This window comes from Penicillium concentricum (assembly GCF_028827145.1).
Source record: "Penicillium concentricum strain IBT 3081 chromosome Unknown utg000006l_segment0_segment0, whole genome shotgun sequence".
Taxonomy (NCBI): Eukaryota; Fungi; Ascomycota; class Eurotiomycetes; order Eurotiales; family Aspergillaceae; genus Penicillium; species Penicillium concentricum.
In genome coordinates, this window is record NW_026622759.1 from 2096797 (window position 1) to 2111534 (window position 14738).

The 14738-nt window shown below is 47.5% G+C and overlaps 6 protein-coding genes across 6 annotated transcripts; 4 read left to right on the forward strand and 2 right to left on the reverse strand.

Annotated features, from left to right (window-relative positions):
* Positions 1–1103: 1103 nt before the first annotated feature.
* On the reverse strand, positions 1104–2705 carry N7517_010995 (cytochrome P450; the record flags this gene model as incomplete). Its single annotated transcript, XM_056728718.1, has 1 exon — positions 1104–2705. One exon carries the CDS (start codon positions 2703–2705, stop codon positions 1104–1106), a length of 1602 nt encoding a protein of 533 aa, XP_056574533.1.
* A 554-nt stretch (positions 2706–3259) lies between these two features.
* On the forward strand, positions 3260–5831 carry N7517_010996 (uncharacterized protein; the record flags this gene model as incomplete). Its single annotated transcript, XM_056728719.1, has 7 exons — positions 3260–3424; positions 3474–3973; positions 4038–4490; positions 4803–4995; positions 5047–5143; positions 5200–5660; positions 5721–5831. The coding sequence occupies 7 exons, from the start codon at positions 3260–3262 to the stop codon at positions 5829–5831; spliced, it is 1980 nt and encodes a 659-aa protein (XP_056574534.1).
* A 522-nt stretch (positions 5832–6353) lies between these two features.
* On the forward strand, positions 6354–7126 carry N7517_010997 (nitroreductase family protein; the record flags this gene model as incomplete). The annotated part of the gene is made up of 3 exons (XM_056728720.1): positions 6354–6677; positions 6748–6862; positions 6924–7126. 3 exons carry the CDS (start codon positions 6354–6356, stop codon positions 7124–7126), a joined length of 642 nt encoding a protein of 213 aa, XP_056574535.1.
* Positions 7127–8016: 890 nt separating this feature from the next.
* On the forward strand, positions 8017–9819 carry N7517_010998 (Major facilitator superfamily domain general substrate transporter; the record flags this gene model as incomplete). The annotated part of the gene is made up of 1 exon (XM_056728721.1): positions 8017–9819. The coding sequence occupies one exon, from the start codon at positions 8017–8019 to the stop codon at positions 9817–9819; it is 1803 nt and encodes a 600-aa protein (XP_056574536.1).
* Positions 9820–12585: 2766 nt separating this feature from the next.
* N7517_010999 (PTH11-like integral membrane protein) lies at positions 12586–13944 on the reverse strand (the record flags this gene model as incomplete). The annotated part of the gene is made up of 5 exons (XM_056728722.1): positions 12586–12968; positions 13027–13468; positions 13530–13597; positions 13654–13690; positions 13756–13944. 5 exons carry the CDS (start codon positions 13942–13944, stop codon positions 12586–12588), a joined length of 1119 nt encoding a protein of 372 aa, XP_056574537.1.
* A 245-nt stretch (positions 13945–14189) lies between these two features.
* On the forward strand, positions 14190–14427 carry N7517_011000 (uncharacterized protein; the record flags this gene model as incomplete). Its single annotated transcript, XM_056728723.1, has 2 exons — positions 14190–14236; positions 14292–14427. 2 exons carry the CDS (start codon positions 14190–14192, stop codon positions 14425–14427), a joined length of 183 nt encoding a protein of 60 aa, XP_056574538.1.
* Between the last annotated feature and the right edge of the window lie 311 nt (positions 14428–14738).

Here is a 14738-nt window from a genome sequence, read left to right on the forward strand (position 1 = left end):
ATTCATTTAGCTGCAATATAAACTGTCTAAAACTTTTGCCAACTCATGATTTGGCAAGCTTGTCGAGTAAAGGCTGTGAGATTTGATGTGTATCTAGTACTGTTGTTGTTGGATGACTATTGATTATTGCTCACTTCAGAGAATAAAGGCTGAGAGGCCATTGGTAATATATTTTATACTACCAATTCTACACTGGAAAAAAGGTCTACACGAGGAGCTTCGTGCTAGTCTTGGATAGATTAATTGAAAAGCGGTGCTGAGTCTCAAATCTGGCACTAACTGACTCAGTGCAGTGCTGGCTATAGGTACTCCTTTCTATTACACGAGTCATATGGCACTTTATGTAAGAGCGAGGATGTTGGTTTCGCGGAAGCCTGCATTACTCGACATGAGAATCAAATTTTGCCATGAAGAAAGCAACAATAGGCCCTCATGGATAGGTCAACCACGTGTGCTACCTGCATACAATTCAAGTGCTTTGGGTCTTCCATAGCCTAATACATAGGTTGGAAGCATAACTTGATATAGAGACCCATCTTGTAGTAGAGGAATCCGAAACAGATTCGAAGAAGACAAATTTAGTACCGTATATTCATCTAATCACTGTTCCTTTTGTCCAATCCGTACTTCTACGCTGAGTAGTCTTTGATCCCCTTCATGACTATTAACTGTTAGCTCTTCCCATCGCTCGCGTCTAGCTCAGAATAAAGGAAGGATTAATGTAGGAATTAGATCGCACATGGAGGCATGAATGGCATCCTCTGGCAGTTCTCTCGAATGTTCTATTCATATATATAGCCTCAAGTAATTTCCCTCAGAGTGATGCTGCAAATTGCGATATTTGACGTGTACGTACTTCGATTGAGGAATTCCCTAAGATTACCGTGTACCAAGTCCGAAGTAAAACGGTGGCAGCTAGGCTCTCATTTCTCTAGTTTGAGTACATCGCAATGGATGGCACCAATATCAAGGATATCTGAGTTTCCAACCTGTAGCAGTTCCCTTACCTTGGCAAATTTTTCACGTAATCCTATATGGGGTACTGCGGGCGAGTTGGTATATATATAATCGTAACATGAAACATTCATTCGGCATCCTATCATCTATTCAACATCGACATTGGTTCCCATCACCTTTCCAAGGCTTTTCTCCGCCGTCTCCCACTCTTTGTTAATAACATCGACTACCCAGTCACCCCTGGGCCGGAGCTTAAATTTGACATCCTTCGGCGCTGTCATGAAACCTGTCACGACCATCGCCCACGGATCCACCTCTTCCCCATCAACAAGCTCAATATCAAACGCCCACAACAGACAAGCAACCTGCAAGAAAGAGCCATCCGTAGCGACCCTCTTTCCTTGGCAGATGCGGCGACCCTGCCCAAACACCGGCAATGGAAGGTCCGTTCGCAGACTTTCCTCTCCGCTATCATCACGCCGGAGCCACCGTTCAGGCACGAAATCATGAGTGTCCCCCAGCGCGGGATCAAAGACCTTCTCGTCTCGACCGATAGCCCACGCGTTTGCCATGAGAGTGACACCCTTCTTGATCTTCACACCACCGAACTCGTCGTCCCGATCCGCCCTACGAGGAATCGATCCCGGTGAAATAGGCCGCCAACGGAAAATTTCATGCATAATCGCATCGATGAAAGCCAGCGCCGAACGGTCAGAGAAATTGGGGAGACGGCCACGCCCGACGACCTCGTCGAGCAGGGCATGCGCCCGCGCCATGAAGGTCGGTTGGTGCAGCGCGGCAATGAATAGCCACAACATCTGCCGCGGCGAAGTCTCCATACCTCCCTGGATGGATGTTGCAAGGGTGAAAGCGAGGTCGAGATCCGGAACACCATCGTCAGAGTACTTCTTCGCTGTGGCGATGGCCTGCTTGGTGGAGTTCCAGCCTGCCGAGTCCCTCCCGTGCCGGAAGAGGCGCATATACAGGTCCACCTGCGCGGTGTACAGCTTATCAGCCGCTCGCCTCCATGGCGACAAGAACTTCGGCAGATGACGCAAAGGCGGGATAATATCTGGAAGACCGGGGTTCGCAGCAAGGTAGGTTACTTTGGTCTGAACATCGATGATCTCATGTAAGTTATGATCTTCAAAGGTTGGAATACGCAGGCCATAATGCAGAGCAAGTATGACACTGGATTGAGTGCGCTCAAGCAGCTGATAGACGGTATCTGTGCTGATTCCGTCGGGAAACTGCCGGGCGGCCTTTGAAAGATCAAATAATAACTGTTTGGATTCGAGCTCCATTAAGGGGTGGTACTGTGGGGCGCCGAGAGCGCCCAGACTGGGGGCCAAAATGCGGTGGTGGAACTTGAGGTGATCGTCGTAGTCGTGCATCAGAGTGAACTTGGACTGTCCAGGCCCAGCTCCTGTAATCATCTCCATGCTGACGGAGGGCGGACGGTTGCTGTACCATTGGCTGCGCCGGCTGAACAACTCAGTCACAGCCTCGTAGGAATTCAACACCACAATGGGAATGAGCCCAAAGAGTTTGGGTACTGCAATCGGGCCATTTTCCTTTGTCCATGCGTCCCAGTTTACAAGTGGTTTGTCAATGGGGGAGCTATGGAGGTCGCCGATTAGGGGAAGCTTGAGGAGGGGTTTCTCTCCATCTCCCTTTTGTCTCTTGAGAATGTAGAACAGTGTCAACAGGCCTAATGCGACCGCGACGGCGACAGGAGTGGAAGCCATATCGGCTATAGAAATGCGGGGAGCAGAGGATATTTGAACTGGGATTTACGTCCATATGCACAACTCGGTTATGGTGCCAAGGTGTATTTCTTGTGCTAGACTTTCCTGCAAGGGCCAAAACACGCTAAAAAAAACGACGGACTATAAATCGACTCCTTCTTGGTGCATAAGCGGCATTTGGCGCACCAATGAGGATGTTGCCAATGAGGAAACGTTGAGCTTTCAAATGCCGAACAATGCATTTGTTTTTCATTAACGGTCAGGTTATTGTTAATTTGGATATGTTTAGTTCAGCCTCCCCGTTAATCTAAACTGCTTGATGATGAAGACCAATTTATCAGGCTACTATTTCATACTATGGTTTATTTCCTTATTCCCGTACATTTTCTGATGCCAAAATAGCCCGAACTAAATAGGAATACCCCTGGGCGGGCCGAGGATTCAAATCCCCGGGCTAAGTTTGAGATCCCTGCTAGTTGGGTGTCAAATTACGTATTTATTACTCTTCACTTTATCTTGCTTTAGCAATTCATTTCTGTCTGCAAGAATGGGAGATGGTTGTGACATTTCCTATAGAGACGCCGGCCCAAAGGCAGGTGTTAGGTGTGGCTATCGCCTTCTCTATCCTCGCCGTGATCGCAGTATGTCTGCGACTGCTAGCTCACCAGATTGCGCATAAAAAATGGATTCCGAGTGATTATTTCATAATTGCCGCCGCTGTGAGTATTTACCCAAGTCAAATAAGATCAACTATGCTAATCGATCCAGATATTCGCCGTCGGCCTCCAGTCTATTAGCATCACCGGCGTGATACAAGCGGGCATCGGTTATGACCATGTCACTACAATTGCAGGCGAATATGGACTCGAGCCTATCACCAAACTTCTCAAATTGATCATCCCATTGCAATTTCTCTGGGTTCTCAGTCTGAGCTGTACAAAAGTCTCCATCTTGTTGCTATATCTTCGCATCTTCCCCGTCACTTGGGTTGTGCGAATTTCCTGGACAACAATCGGTGTGATCATAGCGTGGACTATTGGGACAATACTGGCGGGCTGTCTGATCTGTCGGCCCTTTGCCTTTAACTGGGACCAAACTATTCCCGGGGGATCATGCGGAGACCAGGTGACCTCATTCACGGTGACGGGAGTTATAAATCTTGTTACCGATGTTGTTGTGCTGGTCACACCTATGCCGCTGCTGTATAATCTGCAAATGGCTAGCTATAAGAAAGTGACATTCATCACTATTTTCGGGCTGGGAGCAGTGTAAGATTTGCACCGTCACCCATGAAAGAATCGCGAGATGGTCTTTGCTAACCCTGAAATATAGCACATGCATCATCAGCATTCTTCGTATCTCCATACTCTCCACAATGGACTTCACCGACATCACCTACTCAATTCCCCGTGCCAACATCTTCAGTGGCCTGGAGCCCTGTCTTGCTGTCATCCTCGCTTCCGTCCCTATGATGCGCCCCCTCCTGGGGCGCTCAACATACACACCCGAATTGACAGCTCGCCCATCTAATAAATCTTCGGCCCCGTCTAGAAGATCTGGGTCCACTGGCGATAGCGAGTTTCAGCCCCTGCAGGATGACTCGAGTGAGCTGTGTTTGCGGCCGATTGGGCCCAAGCATGAGGTTGGCGTCGCAGTTGAAAAGTTCACAGATACGAGAAAGATATGCTGTAGGGGTAAGAAATCCCTTGAAGCTGCAGAAAGGAGGGATATGAATCAAAAGCAGAACGGACCTTCTGGGATTTCAGTGAAGCAGGAATGGGCTGTGTTGCATGGGCGGCAATAATAAGAGCTCTTTCCGAGAACTCTGTAACTATACACCAAACTAGTTAGTTAGTTAGTTAGGAAGTATATTCGCCTTACTGTTCAGGCGTCTAGATGTGATTCGCTCTTTCCTATTATTCCGTCTATATTGTCTATTGTTTTTTCTGTTTGCCTTGCTCGATTGTTTACACATTGTTTCGGACGGCCTGGTCTTTCGAATAAAAACCTCGCGCGTCGAGAAATTTCTTCTGTTGACAAGTATCTCCAAGAAACGCATCTCGACATCTCGTCAATAATCTACATTATGTTATTCAGATATCTTTTTGCGTTGGTGATCCAACTATGCTGGATTGCTCTCGGGCTTGCTCACGAAGACGCGACAATTGTTTGTTTACCTCCCACAAAGAACCACTACGCTACTGAAGAATCTAACAAAAGCCAGACTATCCCGTGGGTCACAGATGCACCCGATTACTTCCAGGGCTATGGAGGCAAGGCCATTGGCGCCGTCTGTATCATGTCTGCTTTTCCTGTGCTCCATCACTAACAACCAACGCAGAAAGATGCAACAACAACGTATGGAATCAACTGTCTCTCTGACAAACCAGACTGCCACAGATTTAATCCAGATCTGACCGTTATCTATGGACCCAACAGTAAGTTTGAGGATAGCAGCCCCCCAAACAGGACATTATATTGACGGTAGATATAGCATATGACATGGTTGCCAGCGGCTACAAGTTTGATTTTACCTCAGGCTGCACACTCATGGGCTCTCCAACACCCACAGGGGCATCCTGCACTGAAACCAAGTCATCGCATCAAAGTAATGTTGTCAACTCGGCCACAGTGCTTGTTCCAGCCACTGGAGCCGACTCCACTCTCGGGATTTTCCCGGCAACCTTGATCGTAACGGATACCGGAGATTTCCCGCCCACTAGCACGACTGAAGCCAAATCTTCTTCCACTTCCGATGTTTCACCTACTGACGGAAGTTTGACTGCGCCTGCGACCGCGACAGCTGATGTTAACTCTGCCTCTTCCGTTGATGGAACTGTGACTGCAACCGGTCCCCCATTTGTGTTCTTGAATGCGACGGCCATGACAACTGGTGCTCCAACCTATTTTGGAAATGGGACTTCACCGGGTGGCAAGAATATCTCGACAGTGACGGTGACTGTTCTTGCTACTTCTGTTCCGTGTCACTGTGAGTGTGACTGCAGACAAAATCAGAGCGCTCGGGCCACTGTTACCGTCCCATTGGCGATGAAAAACCATGCTATCAAGAAGGCTGCGCCCGTGGCATTGATTGGATTTATGGCTGGCGCTATGTTCTGGATTTAAACTTGTGAGACGCGAGATGCCTCTGGATTAGGGGGATTTATTTTGATCAAAATGGATATGCCATTTGGATAGTAACCATATCAAAATTGGAACCTATGGTGAGATAGGTTCCCAGGAACAGAATTAGGTATTTGATTGGTTTCCAATGAATGTCATTGTCATTATGCATATGGAATAAATTCCGCACTATACATATCTATTGATTGTATAAAAATGCTTGGTAACGTATTGATAATCCATGCTAATAATAACTAAGCTGATTAATATTCTCTCATCAAATCACTGCGCTTACACAGCGGAGCCTGCGGAGACCGTCCATTCCGCACTCAAACTGTGATTGGCTATAAGTGGCGATATTACTCCCCTCTACAGAAATCAATAGATAGAAAAAGATTTCTAAAATCTCACGTTTATGGGGTCGAAATTCAGATGTATAAAACCCTGTTGTTTCTCCTTGGAATTGCTCTATACCACTTCACTCCGCAACTAATCACCTACTTATTCCCTCTCAACACTCTCACGATGGCCGAATTCAAGAACCCCGCTACTACCACTCTTTTCGAGTTGGTCAAGGCTCGCCGCACTTACTACGATCTCAAGGGCGAGAGCCCCGTCTCCGACGATGTCATTGAGCGTATTGTTCAGGACTCCGTCCTCCACGTTCCCAGCTCCTTCAATACCCAGACCTCCCGTGTTGTCCTACTGCTGAAGGAGGAGCACCAGAAGGTGTGGGATATTGCCATTAAGATTATGGAGGGTCTGGTCGCTGCTGGCCACGTCTCTCAGGAGATGTTCGATAACTCCACCAAGCCCAAGCTGAATGCTTTCCGCGCTGCTTACGGGACCGTGCGTTTTCCCTAATATGACTATATCTAGCATCAAAAATAGCGAACAACCAGCTTACCCATTAATCTAGGTCCTTTTCTTCGTCGACTATGAGTCGCTCGCTGGTATCAAGGAGAAGTTCGCCATCTACGCCGACAAGTTCGATCCCTTCGCCCTGGAGTCCAATGCTATGTCTCAGTTCCTTGGTATGTGCTTTTCTTCTTCGGACTTTGATCAACATGTAATTTAAAACTAACGTTCATCCAGTCTGGACTGCCCTTGAGTCTGAAGGCTTCGGTGCCAACCTCCAGCACTACAGCCCCCTGATCGATGAGCAGGTTGCCAAGACCTGGGGTATCCCCGCCTCATGGAAGTTGGACGCCCAGCTGGTCTTTGGTGTTCCCAACTCTGAGCCCACAGAGAAGGCCTTCGCTCCTATTGAGGATCGCTTCAAGGTCTTCGGCAAATAAGTGTATAAAGACCGCATATTCAATTTAGCATCATGAATGAAAGAGCAATGACTTGGATTTTCAGTTTTTAGCACAATTTTGTAGATCTCAAAATTCGTACGTACTGCATGGTCCAAACCCACCTCGGCAAGGAGAGGACCTGCATGATATGACGTCGTATGCATGTAGGGTGATCCCGATCAAAGCTTAGTCGAACATCCACAGTTCATAGTGAGACCCTGAAGATCGACAGGTCAGAAATCTAACGGGAATTGTCTGAAAATACCCGAAGATTAGCCTGCAAGGTCCCGTCCCCTTCGGCCTCGGAAATCGGATTCCGTGCCGCGCATCCGATTGGATGGAAAATTCAGAGATGGATTGGGCATCAAATTATCGTGTCAATCACTGACGATCAAGACGATCAAGGACAATGATGTACATTGAATTCGCAATTCATTCTCCAGTAGCATTCCAAGATAATCTCGGGTGTTGATCTACTGCTCTCCCGTACTTTATTAATGAGAGCCTTTCTTATCTTCCCTCTCTTTTTTTCTAAAGAAGATCTCGGGGTTCAATCTAGGAATAACTATATGCTTGGGAAGAAATCACTTAGATACAGTAGACATACCCGTTCTTAAAAGAAAAATTAGATCCACCGTTCAAGAGTATACGCAAGCTTCCGCAAGGGATTCAGATGAGCTCGATGGCGTAGATTATATGCAGAGGTGCCTTGGATATCGATGAAGTAAAGAGTTGACATTTTTTGTGGATAAATTGAAACTTCAACTCCACTCCATCTTATCACTAATTTAGCCGTTTTTTGGCTTTCTTAAGAGATTTTTTTCTTTTCTTCTACTCTTCAAATTACACCCATAGAAAGCTATAACTATCGTGTCTCTCACAAATTGACAATGTCTGAACCGCATGCGGGTTCCCACCGCGACAATGGGCCTCAAGATCTCGATCTTACCTCTCCAGAAGGCTATGAAGACTCAGCGCCAGTATCAAGCCGGTCTTCAATGTCCTACACAAGGACATACTCAACACCAGCGACCGGGGCACAAACTCCCGATCCACTGATGGGCAACATCAAAATCGTGGACAAAATCGCGCTCCAAGATCTCTCTATCAGTAACATCGGCCGTGAAATCAACGAGAGTTATGCCCTCGATACAACAAGCAAAATGAAAAACAGAAAACATGCAGACTCAGTATCCCGATCTCATCCTGACAGCGACGAAGAATCAGGATCCCCAACCCGCACCAAACAAGGCATCCCGCCCGAACTCTCAAGCTTCACAGCCGAGCTCATCCTAATCTTCGTCTGCTCAGCAGGCCTAATGCTCTTCTCTTTCCTGCTAGGCGACATGCTCGCCCCACAAGAACAAATCAAAACAGCCCTCGGCATTACAAACACCCAACTCCCCTGGGTCGTTGGCGCCTTCAACACAGCAAACGGCCTCTCAGTAATCATTTCTGGCTCACTAACAGACCTAATGCCACCGAAACTCCTCATGGTCGGAGCATTCGCCTGGCTAGCCGTGTGGAACTTTATCGGCGCATTTACTCTCCACCCATCCCGCTACGTCCTTTTTTTCGTCATGCGCGCAATGCAGGGTCTCGCCATCGGCGTCCTCGTCTCAGGAAGTATGAGCATCCTCGGCCGCGTCTATACGCCTGGTGTACGCAAGAACCGTGTGTTCTCGGCAATGGCAGCTACCGCTCCATTCGGGTTCTCTCTCGGCGCACTGCAAGGTGGAGCATTGTACCAACACCTCCCATGGATCTTCGGCTCGAACGCCATTATCTGTGTGCTGTTGTGTGCGGCTGCTTGGTTCGCTATTCCACCTCTCAAACCCATCGCCGATGTCTCCGGAAAGGAAGCCCCGTCAATCAAGCAATTCGACTATATCGGCGGTTTCTGCGCTGCCGGCGGTTGCGTGTGTCTCCTGTTCGGGTTAACGCAGGGTCCCGTCGCTTCTTGGTCCCCTTACACATACGTTTTGATCATCGTTAGCGCCGTGCTATTCGTCGGGCTCTTCTTCGCAGAGCGGAACGCAGTCCGTCCTCTCATCCCTAACCGTCTCTGGCGCACACCGGGCTTCACTCCGTTGATGATCGCGTACTTCCTTGGTTTCGGGTCTTACTTCGGCTGCTGGCAGTTTTACGCAATCCAGTTCTGGCTGCGTATCCAACACGCTACCCCCATTGCTGTCGCTCTGTATCATATCCCCAACGCGCTAGTCGGTGTCCTGGCGACGTTGATCGTCGCTCGCACACTGCACCTCGTTCCGGGTCATTATATTTACGCGGTTTCTATGTTTGCCTTCACGCTTGGACCCGCGTTTTTCCTGCCGCAGACTGCAAACACCAGTTACTGGGCGCTTTCCTTCCCGGGTATCTCGTTGGTCACGTTCGGGCCTGATCTTGCTTTTGCCGCGGCATCCATCTTCATTACTAGTAATGTTGAACGCTCGTATCAGGGGAGTGCGGGTGCTTTGTTGGTTACGAATCAGAATCTTTCATCGGCGATTATGACCAGTGTTGCTGATGCTATTGGTACCCGTGTTAGTCGGGGCCCGGATGGGGAAATTGGTCTTGAGGGTTTGCATGCTATTTGGTGGTTTGCGCTTGCAGCGCAGTTGCTTGCTGCGTTGGTCACGATTATTTGGGTCAGGATTCCTAAGGAGGAGGAGAAGGAGCACGTTACTTGATTTATTTACTAGATTGTTTTATTTATAGATGTCTTAGATCAGGGCTTGGATGTTACCTCCATTTGATATATAATATTCCCGCATTCAGGGCCAATAGCGCATATTCGTAATTGATCCACATGGACCAGCACCATTTCATTACACTACTTCAGCCCAATCTTATACAAATTGTTGTTGCATGTGCATTGACGCTTTGCTTGCTTACGTGCATTTTGAGCTCCTTTCATGCCTTTATTACATTATTCCTATAAAGATATTTAGGGGCCTTCACGGCAGTAGGTAGATCATTATCATTACATTCTGTCTATCGCTTCCTTGCTTCCTCTTTAGACACGTAATAGTACGTGCATGAGGTTGTGAACCCCTTTTTTTCTACTATCATCCTAGTCCCCCTGGATCTTTCAGGCTCGTTGCCTTGTTCAAAGACCCTCTATAAAAACCCATGTTGTCGGTGGTCCCACGTTAGGTTTGTGTGACCATCCCATTGATGCTAATCTGTTTGCTCACAGACTAAGCGATTGTTTGGTGATTGCTTGCTAGACAGCATGGTATAAATACCCTGTTACTCCATAGATTGTATAGCAGAGACTTTCTCCTTCTTCACCACCACCCCCTCATACCTAGCTGAACAAGGTTATATAATCCACTATACTATAGCGCTGAGTCCCATTCTATCTCGTCGGTCTCACGACATATATCTCTCCGAAATCAGGTCCTTAAGAGCTACGACCAGCTCTTTCGTCACGGCAACCAGTTCCTTCCCCGCCAATAATATCGTAATATCAAGGTGTCATCCAACCAGATACAGAATCTACCGGATGATGGCCTCCAGTTCGAGACCTGTCTCCCCTCAATGCTCTTTTCAGACAATATATCGTGAAAATGATCTATACGAGTAATTGTCTTGATCCTCAGAATTCTTCCTCGGAATTGCGCTCGAATAGGCGAGTCAACCTCTAGTCTATGACACGCATATCTAAACATTCCAACCTTGGATCACTTCGACAGAGCATCTGAGCAGAGCATCTGAGCAGACATAAAACATGGAGCGAGTGATCAGTGGGACTATGTCTACCCTTCGCATAGTGATTTCGAGGATGGAATCGAATGTGATCGTCAGGAGCTTCTCTTATCCCTTAGTTGGGCACGATTCTTTTGGCTCAATTATGAAAGCAATGATGAAGCTGAGCATTTTGATTATGACCCCGCCGACTTCGCGATGGATGCCCACATTTGCGTGGTTGCTTGAGTGGTGGTTCGTGGTCTGCTCGCTGGTGTTGAAGACTGTTGTTGTGGATATCTGAGGAATCAGACATCAACACTCAGATGAGTAGATAACCCGGGGGTTCCATCTCTCCAACACAACTCTCTTCCTCCTGACTTTCGTGCCCTACTCTGTAGTCCCAACAGGTTATGAGCATCTTTTTTGACCCGCTATTCATTGCGATCAATTAAATTACAGAGGCTTTACTTTTATCATTGTGTACTCGGTTGCGCAGAGAGAGTCGCACCCAGGATCTTGATACGATGACCCCATTGGACGAGAATCGAGGCCCCACTGCCGTATAGATTTGACTCCAGTCATTCTACAGAGATCGATTTACAGCGAGGGAACCATATCTCGCTGTCGCATTCCAATTCTCGTGTGCTTGATTCTCGAGAATCACACACAGATAGATATTTTTAGGGTTCTTACCCTACAACAAACAGAGATTTATTGGGGCCTTTGATCCCACCATCATATCTTGATACCTTCATTCCTCCACAAGAACCTTACGACAACAACGTCGTTACCCTACAACAATGGCGCAAACCCCGCTGTGGGGCCCTATTGCAACAACAGGGAAAGACTGGACGCTCGTCGAAGACGCAGATCAGTCGACAATTGGAGGAGATCAGGGCGAAGGCTGGCCTGACATGGGCAGCTTCGTACTTTACAAGATTGAGCCAGTGCTCAAAGAAAGAGAAGACTTCGATAATTGACTCGATACCGTCACAAAGATCCTTCGGGGTCACAACCTCCATCGCCTGATCAACAAGCAAGTCGATAAACCAGACCGAAACTCCGTGAATGCCGACAAATGGATGAAGATCAGTATGCAAATCAGAGCTTGGCTTCATTGTGGGTTGGACTTAGACCCCGACATTGCTAAGAATGTCACGTCGACTGGTAAAAGGACCACATGCGCGGACGATTTTATGCATGTTTGCAAGAAACAGATGAGAGGCGAGGGGCACGGAGCGCTTAGCGCAGCAATGCTTCGCTTCATCAATATCAAGAGATCAAAGTTTACAACGACTACTGAATTCATTCAGGGTATCAAGACCTGGTTCATAGCAAACGATTTGAAAGACATTGAGAAGGACCATCGTCGTACCCACAGCTTGAGTGAATTCTTTGGGGATGTAATCAGCAACTGCTGGTGAAGCTTCTAGTCGTTGATACAAAATTTAATATAAAGCGCTCATCCACTGCCTGGCCTTTTCCTGGTATCATCTGTAGTATATTTTGTCATTGTATTCTCGATCTGTAAAAGTCTTATGTAGTGACATTGTTAAAAAAAATAGAAAGACAGAATTGACAGTGGTCCACTCATCTCCCAGAAATATATATCAAAATTCCGACCCAAGCCCATAAACAAAAGAAAAATAGAAGTTTCCGCCAAAATATCCTGTCCCAATGCAATCATAGAAAATAAGCAAAATTCGCGTGTATATCCGAACAAAGATAAAGAACATGTATCAAAACGAAAGAAAATAACGTCATCAAGCATCCATAACCAGCCTACGCTCACTGGGACTCATCGTCGGAGTTGCCTCCTGCATAACGCTCATCTCGGTGGTAACCTCGATACCACCGAGGGAACTGTGGCTGGAGTGGTCACCAGGCTTAGTTAAGACATTGATCGAGTACATATCATAGTCCTTATCATGATTCTGGCTGAATAACTGAGTATGACGTGTCATAGTGCGAGTTCCCGTCAGGTTTGTGACTGTCGCTTTGTTGGCGGCATAGCGGTTGGAGCTACCTGCGGAGAGAAGCCTGGGGAAGATGCGGCTAATGATGGGTCGCAAGAATGGGAGACAGGAGCACATGATGGCGACGTTGCATTCTGCAGCGGTCCAGTAGGCGGCTGCGACGTTGCTGTCTGTTTAGTGGATTAGCCTTTTGATCAATAGATTGGAGAGATCGGCAAGATGATGTACAGGATGTATCGGGGCTTTTTGCTACTTCACGCAAGCTTGACAGGCGGAGAATACTGGTGACCACGACCAAGATACCCATGGCAAAGACGCCCATTAGAGCGATCTTCTGTGTGCGGGGCAGCTGTAGCTTGGAAAGTAGTGGCATGGGTAACATTAATAGCGCTATATCCGTTGTAATGTTCATAGAAGCATTGAAGAACCAGACAGCCTCGAAGTTGAGACAGCTTCCTGGCAAGTCTTTGTTCCAAAATTTGGCCACGGGGACACAATTCACGAAGCCGCTCACAATGGCCCACGATGAGTAGGTAGCCACGACTGCCATCATGAAATAACAGGCGAGGCGGAAAGGTTTGCCGGGAAAGATGCGCAGATATTGGAAAAGAATGGAGAATTTGGTGAATGCCAAGCTAGCGTTGTACATGGGAATTGCAGCCCACAAACACTGAGAAAAGAGTCGGGTTAGTTTGCAATAAAATATAAGCTAAGTAAAGAATACAGCGTACCTTAAGTTGTTGCTGCAAGATATGACTAGAAAGCAGCGACGAGTGGACGCCCATCTTATAATGTAGTTCTGTCATTCATATTAATGGGGTGGTTCTTGAATTCACTGGTGCATCGTGAACTTACGGGCAGCGACGAGTGCGAGGTAGACAAGGGAAAATATCTGCACATATGCTTTATTAGCAAGCCGACCATGTAGCTCGAATTGTAGCTATTCGAAAAGCATACCAAAGAGATCAGAATAGCCCAATCTTCACGGCCGGTGATTTTCATCAATCCAAGTCGCGCATAGAACCGCATTGCGACGATAACAGTGGAGATAGCGGTCAGTACTGCCGTCACGACCAATGCCCGTCGACCGTGAGAGGCTCCATTATCATCATCTCGAGAAAACAATGTGTGAATTAAATCGTGCATATTGAATATTGAAGTCAAGAACCAAATGTAGCGAGAGTAGTTGTAGAATGAACGTGTATTATGATGTGCAGATGTTTCAATCGATCATGTCCAGTATAGCGGTTTCACAATGACCTCTAATCGATGCAGTTCACTGCATTGAACTTGGGGTTGAGAGTGCCAGGAAAGAGAGTGTGATATCAGAGTAGAAAACAATCCTTCTCGGAGACAGGGAGCGGGGACAAATTCATTTGAACATGATCTCAATGTCGATCAATGTCTGCGCAAACTGCGGAGAACTATTTCATGCATGGTACGACCCAGTCTCGGTAGTCTGTTCGCGGGAAACACCCATAGATTTTGAATAGTCTGCTCAATAGCGCAGCACTAGGCGATGATCCCATGCTCCCATCCAGGTTGCTGGGAGGCCTTGGCACACCGAAGCGATGGGTCCGGGATATGCCATGTGGTCTGAAGGCCTACACCCACAGAGAAAACTTCTAGGAAAGGCTTTAGCGTGGGAAATGGTGGCCGAGTCTCCACCATGGGCAGCACATATGGATCCCCGTGGAGCGAAGTTTGAATGTTTTTAGGCGAGGGGCTCCCAGAATGGAGGAAAGATAGACATGTCGCGGCCGAGTCGATCATGGTAAATCCGAGCTATCTTTTTAAGTTCCCTTGTTGGGTATGGAAGGTGAGAACGGGCCTCTGTGTCCGTCCATAGGACCCACTTGGGTGGCAAGTCTGCGGTGCTTTCACTGGCTGTAGATGTCCTTTTCCCAAAGAAATTAATGCAGGGTGGGGTGGCATTGGCG